At 35.3% G+C, this 26594-nt stretch overlaps 1 protein-coding gene across 1 annotated transcript in view; it reads left to right on the forward strand.

The window, feature by feature from the left end:
* Nucleotides 1-955: 955 nt before the first annotated feature.
* LOC110220029 (vomeronasal type-2 receptor 26-like) overlaps nt 956-26594 on the forward strand; it is a 34582-nt gene continuing 8943 nt past the window's right edge. Inside the window, 6 exon segments of the mRNA XM_021003880.1 lie at nt 956-1050; nt 16400-16691; nt 17698-18059; nt 18061-18499; nt 23626-23831; nt 26107-26161. Coding sequence (XP_020859539.1) covers nt 956-1050; nt 16400-16691; nt 17698-18059; nt 18061-18499; nt 23626-23831; nt 26107-26161 — 1449 coding nt within the window.

A 26594-nucleotide genomic window follows, 5' to 3' on the forward strand; every position in this document is an offset into this window, starting at 1 on the left:
ATAAAATAAGCTTGAGAAACAGAGATGCAGATCTATTAGAGTAGTAATTTGTGAAATTTGATTTTACTCATCATGTTATTTAATGAGGAACTAGAACAAATGTAGGAAGGCTTGTAAACTACTTGAGATTCACTTTAGAAATGTTCCCTAACTAATGTGAGATTATACTCACACCTGAAACCCTGATGATGGGAATTTGCTATCTAAGATCTTAGGGGCTGTTAATGAACCCCTGGGCAACTTTAAGCCTGGCTCTATGCAGTTGGCAATTTCCTAAATTCTGCCTGGAATTGACATGAAACTAGGGAAGCATTGTTCCCTTACTTTAGTTATACCCTATTCTTTCATGGTAAATTTCCATAATCATAAGTTTTGTAAGTATAGTATCAAATGTATTAAATGACAGATTGATGCAGGAACACCTGAGTTTATTATGGTAAGATGCAAATATAAGATTGACTTATTTGGCCTAGAGTTTCAGGATTAAGTATTTAGTCTTGACATTAGTATGTTCCTGTATATTAATGTATTGCTGTATAAGTCAGGGTCCGTTAATTTCTCATAATGGCATGGGGATAATTAGGCCAGGAGCTTGTGGAACTAGAATATTATTCTGTTAGTTAATATTAAAGTTGTCTCAGTTTGTTACAATTAATTAATGTTAAAAGAAGGATGGCTTGTGGCCTATCTTGTAAATCCTGTAAAAGATGCATTCCTTTTAATTAAGGATGATTTATTTTGCACATGACCAGAAGTTGGAATTTTTTTATTATTTGATATATACTGTTTTTAAATTGATTACTATGTAGTGGAAACTTCTAAGTGGCTACTCAGTTGGAATGGTGGGAAGCCTGGAAGGCAGTGTTAAAAGACCTGCAGTAATGACCTCAGAAACAAGGCCCCCTCCAAGCTCCTTGGCCCCAAATGCCACCCCTAGGACATCCACCAAAAATGCATGGAGAAGGAACTGTTGGAGCTGCAGACACTCATGGACATGCACTTTGAGCAGAGGAAGAAGGAGGAGGAGCAGCTCATGGGTTTGAAGGATCAGTAATGAATTAATGTAAAATACAAAAAATATAAAAAAATGCAAATTAATGCAAGGTATAAAGCTAGAAGTAATGCAGAGTATAAGGCTAGGTTCTCATTTTTTTGTTACTTTTCTAATTTGATTTTCTTTAACATGACAATTGGCCAAGGTTCCAATTTTTGTCTTATGATAATGGAGACATAAGGGTTAACTTTCACTTTTTTGCCATGCTTATTGGCAAGATATTTTAAAAATTGTGTTAAGATCAATCTTGTAGGAGAGAGGACCCAAGAAAGAGGATCTCTACAAGAAGAAAGTCTGCTGGACACTCCTTGAATGGCACTTAGAATGGAAAACTTCACTGGATGGTGTCTAGAGCACCAGACAGCTGTATGAGAAGAGACTTCTGAAGCCTTAAATTTGTCATTACTTTTGCATCTCTGTATTTGCCCCCTTTTGACTTGTTAATGCATCAGTCAATTTCTCCCTTCCTTCTTCTACATTGTTATAAGTTCCCAAAAATCCCTTGATGAAATGTTGCCCTACAAAATAGCCCGAGATGGAGCCATTGTTAGGGCATTGCAGGGTCTAACCACTTTGCCTGGAGAGTTGGTGGAGAGCTCTGTGATAGACAATTAATTAAAGGGATGGTTAGAATTATGATTTGGCAAATGGAAGGGAATGGTGGTCTCTATCATAACCTCCCTAATTGTGGTAGGACAAGTTTTAATGGCAGTAGGATGTTGCATAAACCCTTGTGTAAGGTGCCTGGTGCAAAGACTTATTGAGAGCACCCTTACCAAACAGATGCCAGTTCTTACAAGCAGAATAATCTATTCCTAATGAAGGAACACGACCAATTGCAGGAGGCTTGTGCCCTCACCCTAGAGAAGTTTGAAGATATGGAAACACAAAGACTGAAAAAAAGAAGGGGGGATTGTGAGAAGTAAGAAATTATTAAATCTCCATATAAGGAAATTGAGAGAAAAGTAGCTCTGGGTCAGGAGCTTCAAGAACCAGCTAACATTTGGTGAAACTGGTTGTTTGATTAAAGAGGCTGGACATGGGACAAAGGTTAACCTTTACTTAGAAAGTAAATGCTTAATAGCCTCATGAATATTAGCTTCTCCACCTGGGGAGGTGGGTTAAGACACCATTTTGTGTATGAAGAAGGAGGGGGAAACATACCAAGGAGAACATGTGGTGGGCATTTCAGGAAGTCTGCAACCTGTGCTGACTTCTACCAATAAAAGTCAGCTAGGAGGGACCTGTGGCCATGAATAGGGATATAAAGACTTCTCTTATTTCTGTAGAGGAGGTATGTGCTCTTCTCAAGTTCCACACTGGCTTCCCGCAAAAAAGCGTATTAATAATTCCACTGCCTCACTCATCCTTAGTCTGTCTAACTTACTGTGTCTGTTTGGGCATCAGAGGTTATTTCCAACAAGAGAACTGAGTCTAAATCAGATCAAGGGTGGGAAGTAACCAGAGGTGATCCAGAGGTAATAGACAATGAAGAGCTGTGCTAGGTTAAGGGTAACAGAGAATTGGACATAGGAGATAGTGAAAGGCCAGTTGATAGGCTTTTAGTCTCAGGTTATTGCCAGAGAAATGATAAAGAAGGAAAATTCAAGGACAGTTCAAAGGGGTTGGGGGGTTACAGAGCCTGTAGACAAATAGAACCTAAATTCTTTTCTCATAGGGGGCAAAGGTCTCAGCATGGATCCATACCCCATCAACAATGAGTAATCAAAGGAAGAAAAAACCTGACCATAGATAGTTACAATGTAGAAAGAGGGAGTTCATATTCAGAAAAAGTTAGTAAAATTTAAAAAGCCTCTCCTACTTCAAAGAAAAAAATAGCAAATGATCACAAGTCCAAAAAGATATTTTGGAAGAGCTGAAAAAGGACTTTCAAAATGAAATAAGAGAGATTGAGGGAAAATGAGGGGGGAAAAAAGAGCAATCCAAGAAAATCGAGATAATTATGAAAAGAAAATCAATCAACTGGAAAAAGAGATCCAAATTTTTTAAGGAAGAAAATAACTTCTTAAAAACTAGAGTTGGGAAAGGGGAAGGTAATGATATTATAAGACCCCACAAATTAATAAAACAATCAAAGAATGAAAAAAATAGAGGAGAATGTGAAACATTGAGTTAGAAAAAAACAAGTCATCTGAAAAACAGTGAGGAGAGACAACATAAGAATTCTTGCACTACCTCAAAGTAATGTTAAAAACTATCTAGATAGTATAATACAAGAAATTATTGTTGAGCATTGCCCTCATGTTCTGGAAAGAAAGGGTAAAATAAACATAGAAAAAATCCAGCAATCAACAACTGAAATAGATCCTAATTTGAAACTTCACAGAGACATCATTGCCAAATTACAAAGCCCCCAGGTCCAAGAGAAAATACTTCAAGCAACAATAAAAAACAATAGTAATTGCACTAAAAACTGAGGGACTTAAAACATATTTGAGACAGCAAAGGAAATGGTAAAGAGCAGATATTTAATGAATTGAAAGACTTTCAGGTATTTGTGACAAAAAGACCAGAACTTTGACATATAAATTTGACATAAACCTAAGAGAAATGTAAGATGAAACATTGAAGACCAATTACGATGGACTCAGTAAGGTCAAACTGTTTATTTCTTATGTGGAAAAATGTTGTGTGTACTATTAAGAGTGGTATCATTGTTTAGGTAATTTGAAAGAGCATACATAGTTAGAAGGTTTAGAGTTGAGTCAATTGTAATAAGGATGATTCTAAAAATTAAACCTAGGTTGGGAGAGATAAAGTGGGACAATTATCTCATACAAACAAGGTATGAATGGAAAAAGTGTTGCAGTGGATGTAGGTAAAAGGGGAGGGATGGTAGTGCTGGAACATCATTCTCATCAGAATTGGGTTAAAGAGGAAATAACATATGAATAGATGGGTATAAAGAATTAGGAGGGTGGAGGGAGATGACAAGGGAGGGAATCTGAATCTTAGAAGGGTGGTAGATTAAGGAATTGGAGGGTAAGGGGAGACAAGGAGGTAAGGATTCTTTAAAAGGATGGGGATTAGGTTAGTTGCAGTTAGAGGTGAATTAGACTTCTATTATAATTAGAGAGATAGGGTAAAAAGACAGAGTGAGAAGATTATAGTGAGGCAAACTAGGATGAAGTGAAATACATAACTAGTAATTATAATTTTGAATGTCAGTGGAATGAATTTGCCCACAAAACAGAAATGGATAGGAGAATGGATTAGAAATTAGAATCGGACAATATATTGTTTGTTAGAAACTCATTTAAAAACGACAGATACACACAGTTAAAATAAAGGACTGGAATAGAATGTATTATGCTCCAGCAGAAGTAAAAAAAAAAAAGGCAGGTGTATCAATCATGATCTCAGAAAATGTTAAAGTTAAAATATATTTAATTAGAATAGATAACACAGGAAACTACATTATGATAAAAAGTTACCCTAGACAATGAAGCAATATCAATACTAAACCCATAAGCACAAAATGCTATAGCATTTAATCTTTAAAGGAAAAGTTAAAGAACTATAGATGGAAACACATAATACTACAACACTGGAAGACTTTAAACTTTCCCTCTCCTACTTAGATAAATCTAACCAAAAATAAGTAAGAAAGAATTCAGGGAGTTGAATGGAATCTCAGATAAGCTAGATATGATAGGTATGTGGAGAGAATTGAATATGAACAGAAAGGAATACAACTTTTTCTCAGTGGTATATGGTACCATTGCAAAAACTGACCATATATAAGGACATAAAAATTTTATAGATAATGCAGAAAACCAGAAATACTAAATGTATCCTTTTTAGGTCACAATGCAATAAAAATTATATTCAGTAAAGGATCACAGAAACAGATTAAAAATTAATTGGGAACTAAACAATAATCGTAAGGAAAGAGTGAGTGAAAGAACAAATAAAAACATTCAAGACTTTCATTAAAGAGAATGACAATAATGTGACTGTTGCTCTGTCATGATTTGTTGTAGCAGAACCATCTCACAGAATTCAGAGTCAGACCACCTCTAATCAAAGTATAGGTATTTGTTGAGATTGATGCATCCCGCGATACCATGATCCTCTAATACCTAATCTCTTATCAAACCTCTCCTGCCTTTTTAATATTCATCATTTCTGTTATGTAATTGCATTTTACCCTATAAAATGCTTTCACTAAAGTTGCTGGTTCCTCTTGGAACTTAACCTGTTTCATGGGAAGTGTCAATCTCAATAAATGCCTATACTTGGATTACAAGCAGTCTGACCGAATTCTTTGAGATGGTTCCATCAACCACAAAAGAAGGAAATGGCAAACTGATACAGTGATGGACCTGGACCCCTAAAGGAAAGGACCATGTCTCTGAAAGCAATCTAATCACATACTGGCCTGACCCTGTTATTCCTCTGATAAAAGCTATCAGTACAGGCACAGGGTGCCTTCCCAAAGGCATATACTGATCACTTTTTAATTCCACCCAGGTCACCTAATTCACTATTTGACATCCTTTCCACTCTCTCACCTGACCCGCTCCAGACTATTTATCACTCCTTAATCCCAGCCAGATCCTTTTACTGTCCCTTTTGCTACATCAACCTCATTATTTTTCAGGTTCCCTAAGCACCTTGTCTGCCTTCTTGGCATTACAATAAACTTTGCAACTTAACTGGAGGAAGATTTGAGTCTCTGAATTCATTGCAGGCCACTATGCCTTTTACCCTAATATTTTGGAGTTCCTAGCACCCATAAACTACTTCAAAACAACTCCAGTCTCTTTGCCAAGAAAGCCCTAAATGGTATCACGAAAAGTTGGACATGACTGAAATGAATGAAACAACTGAAACATTATAGAGGGCAACCTCAATTTTTTCTGTGTTGCAGAGCCCTGAGTAAAATTGGTAAAGGCTGTGGACCCATTGTTAGAAAAATACTTTTAAATTTGTAAAATAAAATACATAGAGTTTCAAAAGAAATTGATTATATCAAAATACAATTATCTAAGAATATATCAAAATACACTTACTTTTCTATATGCATATATATGTAAATATGTGTGTGTCTATGTTTATATATGGATCTCACATTAAGAAGGCAAATGCAGAGATAATCAGATGAGAGGAAGCACACAGTGGACGGGAAAGAACACTTTTAAATTTAATATAGAATTTGAAAAAAAATATGAAATAGAAGTTCACAGTTTTGTACACCCTCTTATTTTTTAATGTTTTATATTTAAGAAAAGTTCGTAATATAAAAATATATATTTGAAGAACCATAAGGACAATTTTTAAAGAAATGTAAGGATGAATATACTACTAATGAAGATGAAATCAAAGCAATTAAAAGGACTTATTTTGCCCAAATATATGCCAGTAAATTTAACGATTTAAGTGAAATGGAAGAATATTTTAAAAATATATGAACTGCCTGGATTAAAAGAAGAAATAGAATATTTAAACAAACGTATTTTTAGAAATAGAAATTAAACTGGTTATAAATGAGTTTCCTAGCAAAAAATTCATCAGGATCAGATCAGTTTACTGGCCTTCCTCCAGCCTTGCTTAACCTCCTATCAATTCTTCCTTTCCTGACTCATTTGGATGAGATAATTACTCCTTTTTATCTCTCCCTCAACAGTTTAATTTTTTTAGAATGACCCCATCATAACCAGCTTAACCTAAGCCTTTCTTTCAAACTACTCAAATTAATGACCATCATAAGAGTGTCAATAACATTTTCACATATAAAAATTGAGACACTTAGATATACTAGGTGGAGGGTTATGTACCTGTGAACTAACTGAAACACTGTTCTAAGGCATCATATTTAAAAGCAAAGATTCAGGAAGATTTCTTCTTCCCCAGCAAAAAGCCTGGGAACATCACAAATAAAATTTATAAAATTGGATGTCTCCATCCAGAAGTAACTCTCTATGGTGTTTTTTGTTTGTTTTGTTTTGTTTTCCTTCATTTTTTTTTACTGTTATTAGATCCCTCAAAGGGTAATGTCCCTTCATCCTTAATCCCTAAATGTCAGAAAGATTATTATTATGCTGATGTTCTAATTCATCCAAGGCTACTTCATTTCAGCAAAAGAAATCAAGGAATATACTGTGACGAGTGTGGTTAGCTCAGTGCACCTGGCTGAGAGTTTGGTAAATAGAAGGAGATAAAACTCTGATTCAATTCATTAAAAAATGAATCTGAGAGATTGCTTCTGATCAACCAGATATTATGAAAAAGGCCCATGCAAAGTGTCTGAAAATTTATACTTTTTCTAAGACAGGAGACATTTGGAACACTCTGTATGCAATACTGGGGAAACTAGGAAAATGGCCCCTGTATAACAGCTAGATTAAAAGTCAGGACTTGGGAAGTGAACAACTTGGACCCCAGGAGCATGAGAGCCTCCATGCTTCCTGCTGGAATAATGTGAGAGGAAATCCTCCACTTTTCCCCAGTCCCTGATAGTGGCTTTGTCATCTCACCCAGACTTCTGCCTGATGCAACATCTGGCAATTCTAGAGTCGTTGTAGGAATCCTGATTGTTGACATAGGGTCACACAGGCTGGGACACAACAACAGCTCAATGGAAATCCCTGGGAATTCTTCCCTTCTTCCCAGTGTGTTCTACTAAGAATACCTGGACAGGGAAAGTAAAAAGAAAAAATACATGTTTATCGCTGAGACATGGGAACTCAGGTGCAGAGCCCCAAAGAGGATTGGTCCCAGAGCCCCCATTGTTTTGGCTCATTCTGATTGCATCTAGGGTAGGAGGAGGAGGGTGGTAATGATCCTATGCATCTCTTAGAATAAATATGCCTAGAGCAATAATTAAGCATTATCAAATCCTTATAAATACTCCCTGCTTCTTCCCTCATTACCCTTGTTTTGGGCAAGGGTCTGAATCATTTTCCATTTGTCTTCACAGGTCAGGAAGAAAAGTGGAATTCAGATTTTGCAGAGGAAACCAACATTTGCCTGCCCATGAGGTTCACCATTAAAAAGTTTTTCACAGTCCTTGTTCTGCTGTGACCTGATCTGATCTACAGCACAGCCCCACTTTGTTCTGGCTGCCATTTGTCTGTGTGTTAGAGCCAAGGAGAGGTGTTCCTGATGCTCTCCCTTCTTCTCCTGTTTCTGGTGCTGGAGCTTCCCAGTCTGTGGGTCGTAAAGAAGCTGGTCTCTGCTCCCTGAAAAGAGATTCACCTCCCAGCTACTGCAAGGAGGGGGATCACATTGTTGGGGGATTTTCCCCTTTATTTATATATGAAGTGATCATGGAAGACTGGTGGAAATATCTTAACAACCATCCTTACAATTATTTCAAAAGTTATCAGTAAGATTTTGTTTTTATTTTCATTTTAAGAAATATTTTTTAGGGGGAGAATGATTAAAAAGTAACTTTTCAAACATATGCATGGATAGAGTATCATTTCCTGTCCTATTTTCTGCCTTTCATGCCCTTTATGTCTCAGTATGTTTCCTTTTAAAATTACGTAAGAGAAATAACCCCTCCATCCTACCCTTCCAGACGTATACACATATTTTGACCTCCAGAGTAGTAAACTTGGACCTTTCTTATTTTTGTTCTATTTATGGAAAGGTTCTGGCAGAGGAAGACTTGGCAGCTCCCTCCCTTAGGAAGTCCAAGTTCCATCTTCCTTGCCTGTCCTTATACTACTAACAGTTGTCATTCTTGGAGAATTCAAATGCCAGATAAATGTTCTGAATGTATATTTTCATTTCAGCGTCTTATGGACCCTGGGAGAAAGGTATTACAAATATCAATCACTGTGGCTTCTCAGTTATGCAATGGATTCTATAATACTCACACAGAGAGCCTCATACATGTGTATGTGTATTATTTTATGTGTATATGCATGTATAAAATATAGGATTGTGATATCTTGTGCATAATTATTATATAATTACAAATATATGATAGTTATACCTATATTTGTACATAACTATATATGAACAAAGCTATTAATGAATATAAATATAGGTGACATACTTTTATATAACTCAATATTTACATTTCTATGAGAAAATATGATGCTGACCAGCATCATAACAATAAGTTCTTGTCTTAGACTGTTGCCTGATGAACTGAGAGGTTAAGTGAATAGCTGGTGATTATACAACTAGTGTTTTTCAGACAAGACTTTTAGGTCAGGTTTTCTTGATTCTCAGTCCAGCCTGCTAACTTTGTCTGTCTCTGTCAAGTCTCTCTGTGTTTCTCTGTCTCTATCTCTGTCTTTCCCTGTCTCTCTTACATTATTAAGGTTCAGAACTATAATTGTTTTATATATAAGCAGTTTGGTAGAGTGCATTCATTCTCAATATTTTGTTTTTAATATTATTGCTTTTAACATTTAAAAAAATAAGACAGAATTCTCTCATTCTACTAGGATCAGGTTTCTGAACATATATATATATATATATGTATATATATATACATATATATATACATATATATATATACATACACACATACACACACACATATATATATATATACATAAATATATATGCAGATTTCAGTTGATCTTCATAAATTCTCACAGCATAGATTCTAGTATCAGCCGAATTATACAGATGAGGAAACTGAGGCATATAATAGTTGAGAAAGTTGCCTAATTTCATAGAACTAGTGTCTGATATGATATTTTCATTTAAGTTCTCCTTAGTATAACGTCACAACTTTATCCCCTGTGCTACTTATCTGCTCTGAATATTTGGTTCTGATCATTCTCTTTCATATATTTTCATTTTGTTATAACTGGACATTGTCCTATATAATATTTTATTGATTTTTATCCATCTTCTTTTTCATTCAGTTAAATGAAAGTTTATAAAGGTGCTCTCTGTCCCTTCTCCAGTAAATCCTCCTCTATCTATATCACATACCTATTCTATGAATTCCTGTGCCTTCTTCTTAACTCCAGGATCAAATAAAAAATAATTCACCCGAATTTTAAAGCCCTTCTCTACCCACCAGGTTGTCACCTTTCCAATCTTCTTATACTTTATGCCCTTCTACATATGATAAGATCCCAGCTTCAGCAGTCCACTTACTGATCCTTGCACAAGACACTCCATTTACCTACTGTTCTATTTTCACTGGCTTCTTCTCATATCAGGAAAGCTCTCCTTTTTCATACCCATATTCAGGATTCACTGAATTCTTTTCTAACATGCTTCAGCTAAAATCTAACCTTCTGCAAGAAGTCTTTCCCAAACCAGCTTATTATAATGGTATTCCTAAGAGATTATTCCCAAGTGATATTGTGCATACTTTTTGTACACAATATTTTTGCATTCTTTGGCCTTGGCCCATAGAAAGTAATTAAGAGCTTTAATTTGATTTAAAAATTGGCTATTAGACTTTTTCAAAATATTGAGATTTTGGGGATTTCTAAGTTCTTTACATTATTTTCCAATTTCTATGTTTTCTCTATTATTTGAAAGAGTTACTCTTTTGTGGTTTTTTTCCAAAACTTTTCTATATTTGACCTTGGGAAGTCAAGTCACTTTAATAGATATCAGTTTCCCTTTAGGTTAACTATTTAGATTGGAGTAAATAAACTCTTAGTTTCATTCTTTTCACAAATTCACAGTGCTCTATTTAAATATACTAAATGTACTGTATTTTGTTAATTTTATTTAGAATAAAAACATTATTATATTTTACATATTTATTACCTATATGGAAAGATAACAATATTGATACCAGTCTTTTCTATATCTTTATGAAGCAGCTAGGCAGTGAAGCAGCTAGGTGGTGAAATGGATAGACTGCTGAAGCTAAAATAAGAGTGACTTATTTTCCTTACTTCATATCTTTCCCTAGACACTTCCTGGGTCTGTGATTCTGGCCAAGTCACTCAATCCTACTTGCCTCAGTTTCTCATGTATAAAGTGATCTTAAGAAAGCAATATCAAGTCACTCCAGTACCTATGCCAAGAAAAGCTCACATAGAGTCACAAGGAATCAGACATAACTAAAATGAGTAAACAACAACATATTTATGGATATATAGGGAAACAGTGAGAAGCAGAGATAAGAGGATGAAAGAAAGAAAGAAAAGTTAAGAGTGAGAATGGGAGGAGAAAGGAGAGAGAGAGAAAAAGAGAGAGAGAGAAAGAGAGAAGTTAGGACTTAGCTCTACTTTTACAACTGATATCTGCTAGCTTTAAAGCAATGAGCAAATCATTTATCTTCTCAATGCCCTGGAAACATTCTAGGTCTGTAAATTGTATATTTGAATTGGTTGAACTAATTTCTAAAATGAATGAGAATTCCAATCCCAAAGAAATCACAAATATGAAAATACAAACTAATCTCACTATCTAGTAAGTTTTAGAGATTTCATGGTACAAGAATAACTCAATCTGATTGTATTTTTTTAATTTACTCTAGCTATGGCCTCATTTACTGAACAACATCTTCTCTATGTTTTGGGCCAAAGCCAATAATATGTGTCATTACCTTGTTATAGCTCTCAAATGCCTGTATATTAAGATAGATGAATTGGATTTAATAATGACTACTTAAGATGAAGGGTATACTGTGTCTATTTTCATATGGTTTATTTATCTCTCTGTCTTTTAGATTCCAAGAAAAAAAGAAAACACTACAGTCCTCTTATACTCAGCTCCATGCCTATGTAGCTAACTGCTACATTCTACACAGAAGTATAATGACCCTGATCTATTTTTTGTTCTGTACATATCAATCTAGGCACCAACACCCTCCTTAGAAATTCTGTCTTGGCACAATACCAGGTAGACAGGTAATTAATAAATGCTTCTTGGTGTATTGAACTCCATACAACTCACTCAACCAAATGCATCCCAGAACAGTTATGATCAATAATACTTTTTAATATTCAAAAAAATCAGTCAATTGAAATAGTTTAAAGGGAAAAACATATGAGAATAGTCATCTAATGATAATCAATGAAAATCATGTTTACCCTTTTGGGTTGATCTTCCAGAAACTAAAACTATCATGCTTATCATTCCAATCTAACCACCCAACAGCAAGGTTGTTGGCTCATGCAAGGAAAGTAAGTCATTGGAATCAAGTCCACCAGGAAAAGGAATTAGTCTTTTTCCATGATCATGATTTATAGTGGCTTCTATTCATAACCTAAGTGTTATTCTCTTCTGCTGGTAGTTACTTTTAGAGAAATTGACTCTGTCACAGTGATACTTTCCAACAATCCTTAATGTCAAAAGTAGCCCAAAACCTTTGTGGGCCAGGTTGTGACATGGTAGGATGTCTATAAGTATTTCAAAGACTCAGGGTGATTCAAAGTCAGTTAGAGAGATTCTTTGTGCATTTGAGGTTTCACATTCTGGTGAGTGGCTAAGTTCCATAGAGGAACTTGCAAGTTCAGCAAGGTAACACAGACAATTTAATACAGTATAATATACTGATTATGCAATCAAAATTTACATGGAATATAAGACTATAATAGATATGAAAAAGCCAGGAGGGTTTGCTAAATGATTAAGTGGACAGGGCTTAAAAGTGACCTGTAAGGAATAAGGATTTTATGGATGTAAGAAGTTGGGGCAGAACAGTCACCATTAACTGCATGCGTAAGGTTAGTGTTATTCATCAGCGTCAAGTATGGGACACACACACAAAAAAAACACCATTAGGTGTTTTCACTGTATGGTTGTCTATGGAGGTCACATCTATAATCTCAGCAATTTCACTGGAGAACCCTTGATCACACATGAAACAGGAAGATGTAGGCATTGTCAAAGCTTTAAGGGAGGTCACCAAAACAGAAGGGGTTAACCTTCTTGGGTATATGTCATGTGCTTTGTGGGAAGGGGGGTTGTGAAGTTACCATTACTGGCCTTCTTTTAGTTCTCCTATGAGGGTGTGGGTGACAGACCCAGCAATCTCCAATGCTCTCGCATCCCAAAGCATCACCTATCAGGACCATGGAGTTCCTTGTCATGGTTCAACTTCTTCAATGGAGTAGGTGTCAGGCAAAGCTTAGCAAGAAGGCCAGCAGGCCAGGCAGAGAAGAACCAACATAGAAGAGTACAGTATTCAGGCTGTGCCAGCACGTCTCTGGTCTCAGCAAATGAAAACTAGGCCCTGTGAGTGACTGAATCAGCAGCAGCAGTGGCAATGGCAATGGCTTCTTTTGGGACTCCCAGACAACAATTGGTCAAGGGTTCAAATACCTGGTAAGAAGGACATTATTGAAATCTTTTTGTTAGCACTAGGGCAAGACTCTGTTGCTTTGCTTATACTTGGATCCAGGTCACAGTCCTGGGTGGCAGATCCAGGGCAAGGAGGAGCAGTAGCATGGTAGAACTTTTGGCCATAGTGGAGGTGGGACCCTCCTTACAGTTCCAGGACAGAAAAGAGGCTTGTAATCATTCACAGTCCACAGCACAGGCCAGATGAGTAGTAAACACCTCTCCTTAGATCATAGCACCTTGGAAAAACTGAAAACTTACAGTTTCTAAGAAGTATCTACACAAAACCCCTGAAGCTTGGGACAGTGTGCATTACACCCTGGAAGCAAAGCCCTACCTTAACAGAGTCAAAAAGTCAAGTAATTGGCTGGCAATATGAGCAAACAGTGTTAAAAATTCAGACTATAGAGTATTACTGGAGAATATTCAGAGTATAGAATATTGGGGGACAAAGAAGATCAAAACATCCAAACAGAAGAAGACAACAAAGTCAAAGCTCTTACATCCAAAGCCTCCAAGAAAAATATTAATTGGTGTCAGATCATAGAAGAGCTCAGAAATGATTTTAAAAATCAAGTATGAGAAGTATAGGAAATATGGAGAAGAGAAATGACAGCAATGAAGAAAATCATGAAAAATGAGTAAACAACTTGGTAAAACAGATGCAAAAAAATCCACAGGAAAATAATATGTTAAAAAACCAATTAGGCCAAATGTAAAAGAGGTCCAAAATGTCATGAGGAGAAGAATAACTTAGAAACCAGAATTGGACCAATGGAAAATGGGATTCAAATGCTTACTGAAGAAAATTATTCCTTATTCCTTAAAATTCCTAAGGAATATTCTTTATTCCTTAAAAATGAGAATGGACCAAATGGAAGCGAATGACTTTATCAGAAATCAAGCAGCAATAAAACAAAACAGAAAGAATTCAAAAATAAAAGACAATGTGAAATATCTTAATGGAAAAACAATTGACCTGGCATATAAATCAAGGAGAGATAATTTAAAAATTATTGGGCTACCTGAAAGCCATAGTAAAAAAGAGCCAAAAATTGGAGAGAGGGGGAGAGCCTAGACATTACCTTTCAAGAAATCATCAAGGAAAATTGCCCTGATAGTTAAGAATTGGAGGGTAAAATATAAATGAAAAGAATCCACCAATCACCTCCTGAAAGAGATCCCAAAATGAAAACTGCTAGGAATATTATAGCCAAATTCCAGGCTTCCCAGGTGCAGGAGAAAATATTGAAAGCAGCCAGAAACAAGTCAAGTATGATGGAGCCACAGTGAAGAGAACATTAAAGGAGAGGATGGCTCATGATATGATATTCTGAAAAGAAAAGGAGGTAGGATTACAACCAAGAATCATTTATCCAACAAAACTTAGTATAAACCTTGAGTGCAAAAATAGATATTCAATGAGATAGAGAGGTTTGAAATATTCTTGAGGAAAAACAGGGCTGAAAATAAAATTTGACTTGAAAATAAAGACTAAAAAGAAGCATGAAATAATAAAGAGGAAAGAGAAATCATAAGGGATTTATTAAAATTATATTATTTACATTCCTGCATGGGAAGATGATGTTGATAACTCATAAGACCTTTCTCATTGTTAGGGTTATTAAAATAAATATGTATATGTGTGTGTGTGTGTGTATATATATATATATATATATGTATATATATATATACATATATATATATATATATATATACATATATACATATATATATGGGGGGCACAGGTGTGAGTTGAATATGAAAGGATGGTATCTAAAAAATAAAAATAAGTGTTTAGAGAGGAATTTACAGGGAGAGAGAGAAAGGAAGAGGTAGAATGGGTAAATTATGTGACAAAAAAAGAGGCAAGAAAAAGCTTTTGCAGTGGAGGGGATGAGGTGGGAGGTGAGGGGCAGTGAGTGAAGCTTACTCTAAATTGAATTGGCTTAAGGAGGAAATAACATACACATTCAATTGGGTATTGAAATTTATCTTACACCACAAGAAAATAGGGGAGAAAAGGATAAGAGAAAAGGGGCAAAATAGAAGGCAGAGTAGATTGAGGGAGAGGTTAGTCAGAAGCAAAATGCTTTTGAGGAGGGACAATGCCAACAGACAGAAAGAATAGAACAAAATAAGGAGTGAATAGGATGGAGGGAAATACAATTAACAATACTAATTGTGAAAAAAAATTAAATGTACTTACAACAAACTATATTATCCGTCCCCAAACAATTAATGTAGTTTTAATGCAGATTTAAGCTTATTTTTTAACTTTCTTTATTTTTCTTGAGATTTTTTGTCTGTTCTTTTTTTTACTACATGACTACTATGGAAATATTTCTCTTTTAATAATTGAATGTGAATAAAAATATATGTCCTTCTCAATGGGGGCATGGGTTGAGAAGGAAGAAAGGGAGAGAACTTGGAATTCAAAGTTTCAAAAATGAATGCTTAAAATTATTTTTACGTGTAACTGGGGAAAAATAAAATAATAAATATTTTTTTAAATGAAATGTCTCTCGGTTTGAGGGAAAAAAATATAGCCTTACCTGTCCCTTTAAGAGATAAACCACTCTATATTTCATGGAAGAAAAAGCAGCATGATTCACAGCATTCATTCCTGTTATGTATTGTTCTTGGCAGAGATTAGTAGACTCAGTAATATTTAAGGACAGATGATAGAGATCGATAGATAGGGAGATAGCGAGCTATATAGATTGATATATAGGTACCAACACAAATAGAATGTTATACATATGTATATTATATATATAGATATGTGTATATGTGGACACATATGGGTGTGTATGTTTGTATACATCTATACATATATCTATATGTATAGACACAGATATTTACAAACACACACATACACATATAAATATATAAATTACTATGAAGGTGAGATTACTAGAATAGGGTAAAATAGTGTTTAAATAAGGACTTGAAAATTAGTGAGGAGAATCACACTAGGTTGCTTGAACTATACATTCTAAAATTAGAATAACTACTACATATTCTCTTTCTGAAAGAAGTAACCACTTCAGTGATAGAAGAATTTCCTGACTCCTGACACTATTGGTCTCAATTGAGATTTCTGGAAAAAAACTACTATCAAGTCCTGGCCTTGGTGTTTGCTGTAGAGGAGATCAACAAGGACCCCAATCTGTTACCCAATACTACTCTTGGATTCAACATCTATGACACCCACATCAGTGATGTCAGAACCTTGGAGAGCTCCTTAATGTTGCTGTCAGGACAAAGGCTGGCTGTTCCAAATTATCAATGTGAGAAGCAAAGCAAATCCTTGGCTGTCATTGCAGGACCCTATTCTGAATTGTCAGTCAAAATTGCTTCTGTGCTTGAGCTCTACAAGTTTCCACAGGTAAGAATCATGAGGAAATTAGCCCAGATTATCAGGAGAACATTGTTTGGTAGAAGGGGCTAACACCAGGGTCTTGATGTTGGATATGTGACATGGCAAAAAATTGGGAAATCTTATATTCTGGTATTATTCTTCATATGGTGCTCAAAGCAGGAAGATACAGAGGTAAGACATTGAAATGAGTAATCACCATTGCCCATCCTACTAGGATTTATCCTTACCAGCATGTACTGATGTGTATAACTATCTGTTTATCTCTCTATCTCTCTATTTCTTATTCTGTTTCATTAATATAAAAATTACATTACAATTACATTTCAATGATTATAATCTTGTTAGCATTTATTATATGTAAATATACATGTGTAACTGTATATTTTCACATATATATAAATAGATTAATGAAATCTTGATGGCACAATGGATAAAGAACTGGGCTAGCAATCAGGAAGACATCTTCATAAGTTCACATCTGGCCTCAGACACTTACTAGCTGTGTCCCTTTGGACAAGTTACTTTACCCTGTTTCTCTCAATTCCTCATAAGTAAAATGTGCTGGAGACATAAATGGTAGACCACTCTAGTATCTCTGCCAAGAAATTCCCAAATGAGGTCATGAAGATTTGGACATGACTGAAACAACTGAAAAACAAGAAAGGGAAATTGAGGCAAATGTGAGCTACAGATTTATCTGCAAAAAACTGTGAATAAAGGAAAGAAAACACTCTGGCAGTTACATTAAGGCCAATTTCTTAAAAGATGAGTACATGGTCACAGGAGCCAGCAACTTATTTAGAGATGAGATCAGCCTTTAAAAATGGAGAGGGATACAATAACAGACTGAGAAGATAGAGATTCAGATTCCAGAAAAGCTGCTTGGTCTTTGCAAAAAGAATGCCAAAACAAGATAGAATATTATCAACAAAGAAAGAGTCACATTATGTTATATGGTTTTAGTTACAGTATACTTTAATCTCAACACTGATTATGTTTCTTTCTTGTTCAGGTGACCTGTGATCCATTTGACCCCATTCTGAGTGACAAGGTCCGTTTTCCAAGTGTTTATCAACTGGCACCTAAAGATTCCAAACTTGCCCTGGGAATGGTCGGTTCAATAGTGCATTTCAACTGGACATGGGCTGGACTACTCGTAACAGATAATACCAGGGGTGAAACATTCCTCTGGGATATAAGAGAAGAGATGGCCAGGAAGGGTGTCTGTCTCACCTTTATCCATAAGATTCCTCCCAATGAGAATTACAGTCTTTTTCCCCATTCTGAAGTCATGGAAATACTTTATGCAACTTCTGCCAATGTAATCATTTTTTATGGGAGTAATAATGTAGTTTTTGATTGGGAATTTGAAAAAAAATTACTCGAATTATAGTAAAGTGTGCATTACCACCTCTCAATGGCATTTTAGCATGAGCCCTAATACCCTGCTTGTTGAAAGTTTCAGTAAAAGTCTGATATTTTCAAGTAAGAGAAAAGAGATTCCAACTTTCCAACCTTTCATGAGGGCAATTAAACCTTCCAAATACCCAGAAGATATTTTCCTTAAAACATTTTGGAGCTTACTTTTTCCATGTCCACTTAATGAAAAACAAAGAGAGGAAGAAGATTGTTCACAAAATGCTTCTTTAGAGCTTCTGCCTATGCGGAATTTTGACATGTCTATGTCTAGCCGCAGTTACAACATCTACAAGGCTGTGTATGCTGTGGCCTGGGCTCTCCATCAAATGCAGTTAGCTAGATCAGAAATGGAATACATGAGAGATGAAGGAAGACTAGTTCTATATCCCTGGAAGGTATGTTTCCATTTAGAACAATGGTAAGTCCATGTGTCCAAATATCTATCTCATTCATAGGACTGGAAAAATAGCCGTTATCTTTACAAAACAGGGAGTTGGTTACTTAGCTAAGTGGATTGTCAATAATTTTGTCCAAGAACCAGGTCTACATTTTTCTGATTAAATCATGAAAATAGTGGCTCTTTCATAGATCCCTCTCAGTCATGTTTACAACTTTCTCTCCAAACCAACAGAAGCTTAGGAGTGACTTCAACAATAGGCGTCATATCTTTGGTTTGTAGTTCAAAATGATCAGAGAGATAGCAAAGTGAGCTATTGAGTGTATGAATAGTACTAAAGCCTGTACCTATGCATTCTCTTCTACATTATCCAAAATTGTGGATTGACAAAAGTCAGAGAACTCACAACCAACCTATTTCCTATCCATCATATGTAGCATACCCACTCTAAGTAGGCTTCACCAGATTGTAAAAGGGATGTTTGGCACAAAATGATCTTTGACAGAATAATTTCCTGACAGTGATAGATGTAGAATTCAACTGATGAGATTTAGGATAAATAAATGGTTTGGGAATATTTAGGTTAGGCTGGTCAGCCAGTAAAGCTCCAGCATCTAATCTGTCCTTAAACCTGCTTTTTCTGCAGTCATGAAGCTAAAAAAGGGTACATAGTGTGCAGTTCTGGTTATTGTAAGTCAAGACAAACATTGATAGGTTGGATGTTGTCAAGAGGAGTGTATCCAGAGAAAGAAGGGTCTCGAAATCATGACATATAAGCATCAGATGAATGGAATGGGCATTTTTAGTTTTGGGGGTGGGGAGTACTCAGGGAATATGCGTGATGTTCAAGTATATGGATATCTACATGTTATGGAGATCTAGAATTGTCTCATTTGATGCAGAGGACAGAACTAGCAGCCATGGCTAGAATTTGAAAAGAGAAAAAATTAGGTTTGATATCAAGAGTAACACAATGATAAATAGATGAATGAATAAATAAATGAATAAGAACAGCAACAACACTGTGAAAATTAAATTTGGACAAAAATATAATGAGCTGCTTCTTCGGATTTCTTTCCTTGGAGGTCTTCAAGTAGAAGCTGGACAGTGATTTTTTGAGTGTTGTGGTGAGAATTACTTTAATAGGTAGTATTGCTTGATACCCTATGACATCCTTTCTTAGTTTTAAGCTTTATAATTATGTAGGGTAAATGGATTCCCATGACTGAAAGGTAATAGTTCTTATCATTATCACCATCATTGCCATTACTAAAGAACCATTTTGGGCTTCAGTTATTTCATATGCAAAACATTTAATAGAGGCCTGTGACATAGACCTCACAATTTGGTTACGAGGAAAATGCATTGGGAAACTGAATCTGAAAGAGATGAAGAATTTAGGTTCTGTGCAGCTCTCTATGTTCTCTGAAATAACTGAGAATAAGAGAGAAGAATCAACATTGAAGAAGGGCAAATCTTGTTTTTACTGAAATGAAACAGAAGAGAGATTATGAAAATGATGGACCATTGAGCTTGACCTAATTATCTGGATGGGAATTTTAAATTGTACTGTTAAAGAGAAGATTAGGAAACATGTCTAAACTGCAAAGGTCTCCAGCCAAGATGGATTGCTGGAGAAGAAGCAACCAATACAGTTACTAAATACTGAATCCAACAAAATTTTGAGGTTCACAGGACAGGGAAGAAATATCCAAGAAAAAAAATAAAATCTACAATTATTTCTTCTGTGCTAGGACTTTAAAGACAAAAAAAATGATACAGGCCATAGGAAAATGGGCTTCCAACAAAAAAGTCTCAGTGAAGTATAGAATCCCACTACCACCAGGCACAGTCCAAAGCATGTTTAGAAAACACAGCTTTTTGTCCAGAAGCAACAAGAGTGGAGAATGTCCATGAGCAAGTCTCAGTAGTTTGAAAAGACCAATATGATCAGAAAGTCTCAAAATTCTAGGTACTAGACAGTGAAGCTGGACCCATATATGGACACCCTAGGTCGAATGGCTTTGGTGTTCCACAACATTCTGTCCTAGAAAACTCAGGGAATACACTGAAGATCCAAGATCTTAACTTCTCAGATCCAGGGAAGCCTCATTTTGGGGCCAGTGTCAGCTCAGAAAAATAAAACACCTAGAGTGAGACTATGAAGAGGTACATATCCTACTTAAAACCTAATCAGAGGTTAGATCTTGACCTTACAAAAAGGTTCAATTTAATGTCTAAAGCTAAAGAGATGAGTAAATCAAAGAATATACGTATACATATACATGCACACATACATATATACTTGGACTTCATATACCTAAATATATAATGTGTGTATATATGTATATGCATCAGTATGTGTAGGTATATAAATTGCAGTAAATCCTAAATTATACATCATGAAATCATGATGAGAAACTGTCTGTGCCTATTAGATCCAAAGGTAAAAGTGAAATCATAAAAGTTCATCAATAACTTTGTAAGAGCAAGACCAGGTACCTAGGAAGCAGTACCAAGTAGCAGGAAAGAGTCAGGATTAGGCAGCATCTAAAAGTCCTATCAAAAAGAAGAGATTTTAGAATGCAATATTCCTAAAAGCAAGTATATAAGGCTTGCAAAAAAGAATGACCTGTTTATAACACACACAGGCATATATGAGTATGTATCAGTTTTTCACATATGAAAAAATATAGACAAAATTAAGAACACATAGAGAAATAAAATGGGAAAAGGAGGAGGAAGAGAATAAGAGAGAAAGAAACAGAGAAGGGAGGAGGGAGAGTCATGCAGCTATGCAGCTGCTCAGTGTCTCAGGAAGGATTTGAAGTTAGTTCTTCCTGACTTCCGGAGACTCTTGGACAAAACAATGAACTTCTCCCATGCTCATTTTTCCACATCTGTACAATGAAGAAAATGATAGCACCAACCTCATGGGACATAATCCAGTCAGAAAACTTATGTAGAGAACTTTGCAAACTTTAAAGCATTATATAAAATTTAGCTAACATATGTAGAAGTCTGAGAAAAGGAAGCAAGTACAAAGAAATACAAAATAGCTAAATGCCACATAATTTTGCATGGATCTCACTAGCACTTCAAAGTATGAAGAAAGACTTCATGTAGAAAAATAGTTTAAATTATACCTTGAAATGAGGGAGTGACTCTAGGGTGCAGAGGAGAGGAGAAAGTATATTCTAGGTGTGATGGAGTGTCCATGGCAAAAAATAGAGATGAGAGGTAGAATATCATGCAAAGAAGTGAAAGAACTGTTAGTCAGGAATACAGATTGTGAAAGTGGGAATAATGTATGGTTAGATGGAAATTGTATTTTGGGGCTGAATTTTGAAAAATAAACATAATAGTTAATATTTTATCCTAGAAATGATAGACACCTACTGCAGTTGGCTTTTAGAGGTGTGACATGGTCAAATGTGTGCTTAAGGAAAATCCATTTGGTAGCAATGTGTAGGAGAGACTGGAGTTATAAGAAACTGAGGTGGTGAAATCAAAAAAGAAGTTGGATATATAGATCTCTCACATTAATATTTCAATCTCCTATGATGAATGTGACATCTTTTTTGTTGTTATTTCCATAAGATGTTGCAGGTTTGCATAGAATTGAGTAACTTTATCCTCTTTGGCATCAGTGGTTGGAACATTGACTTGTAGTACTATGAGATTGAATAGCTGGCTCTGAATTTCAACCTATACCATTTTTATATTTTTGAGATTATACCCCAATAATCCTTTTCTCTCCCTTTTATTGACTTTGAGGGCTACTCCACTACTTCTATTGAATTCTTTCCCACGGTGGTAATTATGACGACCACCTGAATTCAATTCATCCTTCCCATCCATTTAAGTTCACTGGTACCCAAACATTCCACCTTCTGTTTGACCACATCCAACTTAGTTTTGTTCCTGGATGAGGTGACTTCCTGGGAGTTACAGCTAGTAACGGTCTGAGGCCATATTTGAACTGAGGTAGCTTAATCGTCCTAACTTTAGGTCTGGCACTCCAAGCACTGCACCAGGTAGATACCCAGTGGGTGAAAATAAGGGAAAGACATGGAATCAAGGGTACATTAAGTGATATGTTGGCAAGGAAAAGGGTCACTTTGCTCTGCAAGACTGGAGAAAATGAGTAGAGAACAAGGTGTTATGTCAAGGGTTTTAAGGTAAGATGTTATAGGAAATAGAGCACCAGACTTGAAGTCAGGAATACCTATGTTTAAACCATTCCTCAGAAACTTGTTAGCTGTGCAAACATGGGGTAAGTAACTTCAGTTTTGGACCCTCACCCTTGGAACCAGTAAAATGTTGATGTTGAACTGGGTGGGCTGCAAATCTTTTCTACATATATCCCTGCGATACTCTGGTTCTGAGAAGAAACATTTCACATTTTATGTCCTCAACATTCTCAGTAAATACTTGAGGTTCTGAGCTTAGGAAAACTTGATAAAAAGATACAAAAGGGCTCAGGAGAACAGAAAACTAATATGGGTAGTGAAACAGCAAATTAATTATAGATGAATTAAAGGATTTCCTGGATACTTGGAATGGTGAGATGTAGTATGTTACTATCAATCTATAATGTACTTAGTTCAATGGTTTGTGTGACTATCTCCAGCTCTGATCACCAGAAGGTGAGTTGGACTGAATAAAGTTTATGGAGTGAATATTCCATAGATGAGGCTTGGATGAGATGAGTAGCAGTCATAGAAATGACCAAAGCATTTGAGAGCATAAAATGAGAAACGTTTGGAAAGACTATAAATGAAGGTGAGATTGGACAGTCAAGAAAGGAAAATAATCATCATAGTTCTAATATCTTGAAAAAGTACTGAGCTATGAAGCAATTAGGAGTCCCCCTAAAGTTGATGAAAAAGGTTTAAGAAGGTGAGGCACAGTGAGAAATAAACCAATAGAGAGTTTTGATCAAATAAATGAAATGAAAGTGTTTAAATAAGAAAGTGCAGTCCTTAGATGTTTCATAAGGATGAGATGCAAATTATTATTATCTCTACGTTTGACTGAGAGAAAGGAAAACAATCTTGACAATTCAAAATCTTTTGGGTGTCCCTGCATGGAAGAATCACTGCTGTTTCTCTTCCCATTCAGCTTCACTCCTTTCTTAGAAACATGCAGTTTAACAACAGTGCTGGTGACCAGATGTTCATGGATCAGAAAAGGATTCCCATGGCAAGCTACGATATTATAAATTTTGTCAACTTTCATAATGGTACCGAAGTGCTGGTGAAAGTGGGAGAGTTTAAATCTCATGTTCTCTTCAGTGAAGATTTTTCCAATCATGAGAATGTCACAATGTGGGATGAATTTTATTAAAGGTTAGTAGAAACTCACATGGTGGTTTTTCAGAGGGTGTAGATATGATAGTCTATGAATGGGAATTTGGTTTTCTCCTTTTGTTTCCTGGTGAGATATATACATATATGTTGGTATAGATATATAGCATTAGATTTATACATATACGCACATACACACACATATTCATATATATATGTATATATATATATATATATGCATACATATATGCTTTTTTCCCAATTAGATATACCATTTCTAACATTCATTAAAAAAAAATAAGTTCTGTTCTCTCTCCCATCCTTTTTATCCTCTCCTTCCCATTTTGAAAGCAATCCATTTTTATAGGTTATACATGTGCAGTTATGCAAAACATATTTCCATGTTGTCATGTTGTACAAGTAAACAGAAGCAAAAAAAATAAGAAAAATAAAGTAAAGAAAAATATTATTTGATCTGCATTTAGACGGCATCAGTTCTTTCTCTGGAGATGGATAGAATTTTTCTTCATGAGCCCTTCAGAATTGTCTTGGAGCATCATATAGCTGAATATGGCTAAATCATTCAAGGTGGATCATCATACAACATTTCTGATATTATATACAATGCTGTCTTGGTCCTACTCATTTCACCTTGCATTAATTTATGTAAGTCTTTCCAGGTTTTTCTCAGACCCACCTGATCATCATTTCTTGTAGCATAATGGTATTCCATTATAATCTTATGCAACAATTTGTTCAGATTGATGGAAATCCCCTCAATTTCCAATTCTTTGACACCACAAAAAAACTACCATAAATATTTTAGTCCTTAGAGGTCATTTTCCTTTATGCTTTTAATCTCTTTGTAATACAGACCTATTAGTGGTATTACTTGGTCAAAGCATATACATGATTTTATAGCCATCTGGAAGTAGTTCCAGATTGCTCTCCAGAAGAGTGGAATTAGTATACAACTTCATCAACAGTACATTAGTGCCTCAGTTTTCCCACATCCTCTCCAACAACTGGCATTTTCCTTTCTGTCATATTAGGTAATCAAATTGATTTATGATGGTATTTTAGAGGTTTTTGAAATTTGCATTTCTCTAATCAATAGTGTTTTAAATCAGTTTTTATATGACTATAGAATGATTTGATTACTTCATCTGAAAACTACCTATTCATATCTTTTGACTATGTAGCAATTTAGGAATGGCTTTTATTTCTGTGAATTGGAAACAGTTCTCTATATATTTGGGAATGAAGTCTCTGTCAAAAAAGACTTGCTTTAAATTTTGTTCATAGAGATGATTACTATGAGCTTTTCTCCATCTTATACCCCCCATTTATTCTATCTTTCTCTCCTTTTACCCTGTTTATTCTCAAAAGCATTTTACTTCTGATTTTACTCCCCAAGGTGCTTTCACTTCTATCAGCCCCTCTTTCTCTTATCTCTTTCCCCTACTACTTTCCTTTCTGGAAAATAGATTTCTATACTCAACTGAGTGTAGATATTATTCCCCATTGGAGTCAATCCTAATGAGATTAAGGTTCATGCAGTTCCTCCCACCACCTTTCCCAACTTCCATTTCATTACAAATGCTTTTTTTTCCTCCTTTTTTATGTCAGATAATTTAACACATTCTTCTTCTTATTTTCCCATTTTCCCGATGCATTCCTCTTTCTCACCCCTTAGCTTCATTTTCTTTTTTTGGTAATCATTCCATCAATTCAACTCACACTCTGCCCTTTATCTATGTATACTCATATACTCCTTCCAACTGCACTAAGAATGAAAAAGTTCTTAGGAGATAAAAGTATCTTCTTCCCGTGTAGGAATGTAAATAGTTCGACCTTGTTGAATTCCTCCTGATTTCTCTTTCCTATTTCCCTTTATGTGCTTCTCTTCAATTTTGTATTAGAAACTCAAATTTTCTCTTCAGCTCTGGTCTTTTCATCAGAAATGTTTTAAAATCTGTTTCACTGAATGCCCTTTTTTCCCTTAAAGATTACATTGTTGTTCTAGGTAGGTCATTCTTGATTGTAATCCTAGATCTTTTACTCTCTGAAATACCAAATTCCAAGCTCTCCAATCCTTTAATGTAGAAACTGCTATATCTTTGATAATCCTGGCTGTTGCTCTGTGATATTTGAGTTATTTCTTCCTGGCTGCTTGCAATATTTTCTCCTTGACTTGGGAGCTATGGAATTTGGCGATAATATTTTTAGGACTTCACTTTGAGATCTTTTTCAGGAGATGATTGATTAATTCTTTCAATTTCTTACTTACCCTCAGATTGTACAACATCAAGGCAGTTTTCCATGATAATTACTTGAAAAATGATGTCAAGGTATTTTTTAGATATTGGCTTTCAAGCAGTCCAAATAATTCTCAAATTATCTTCCCTGGATCTATTTTCCAGGTCAGTCTTTCCTGTGCTATTTCACATTTTCTTGTCTTTTTTTAATTTTTTTTATTTTTTAAGCTTTCTTGATATCTCAATGAAGTTATTAGTTTACTCTTGCTTATCATCTGTGTACATAGTTTAAATATAAATTCATTTGGAAATTATTGATTGCTTATCAATTGACATCCTAGCTCATTTTTCAAAAGATAGAAAAATATTTCATTCATTTCATGTTGTCCAGAACTTAGTACTGTATCTTTTACATATTAGATAATGAATAAATGCCTGTTAAACAATTAATTGCCTGACTGATAGATTGGATCCTTTGAAACATGGACCAGTCTGTTCCTCCTGACCTTAAGAATTAAAAAAATAA

This window comes from Phascolarctos cinereus, unplaced genomic scaffold (genome assembly GCF_003287225.1).
Source record: "Phascolarctos cinereus isolate Bilbo 61053 unplaced genomic scaffold, phaCin_HiC Scaffold_726;HRSCAF=1367, whole genome shotgun sequence".
In the NCBI taxonomy this organism is placed as follows: Eukaryota; Metazoa; Chordata; class Mammalia; order Diprotodontia; family Phascolarctidae; genus Phascolarctos; species Phascolarctos cinereus.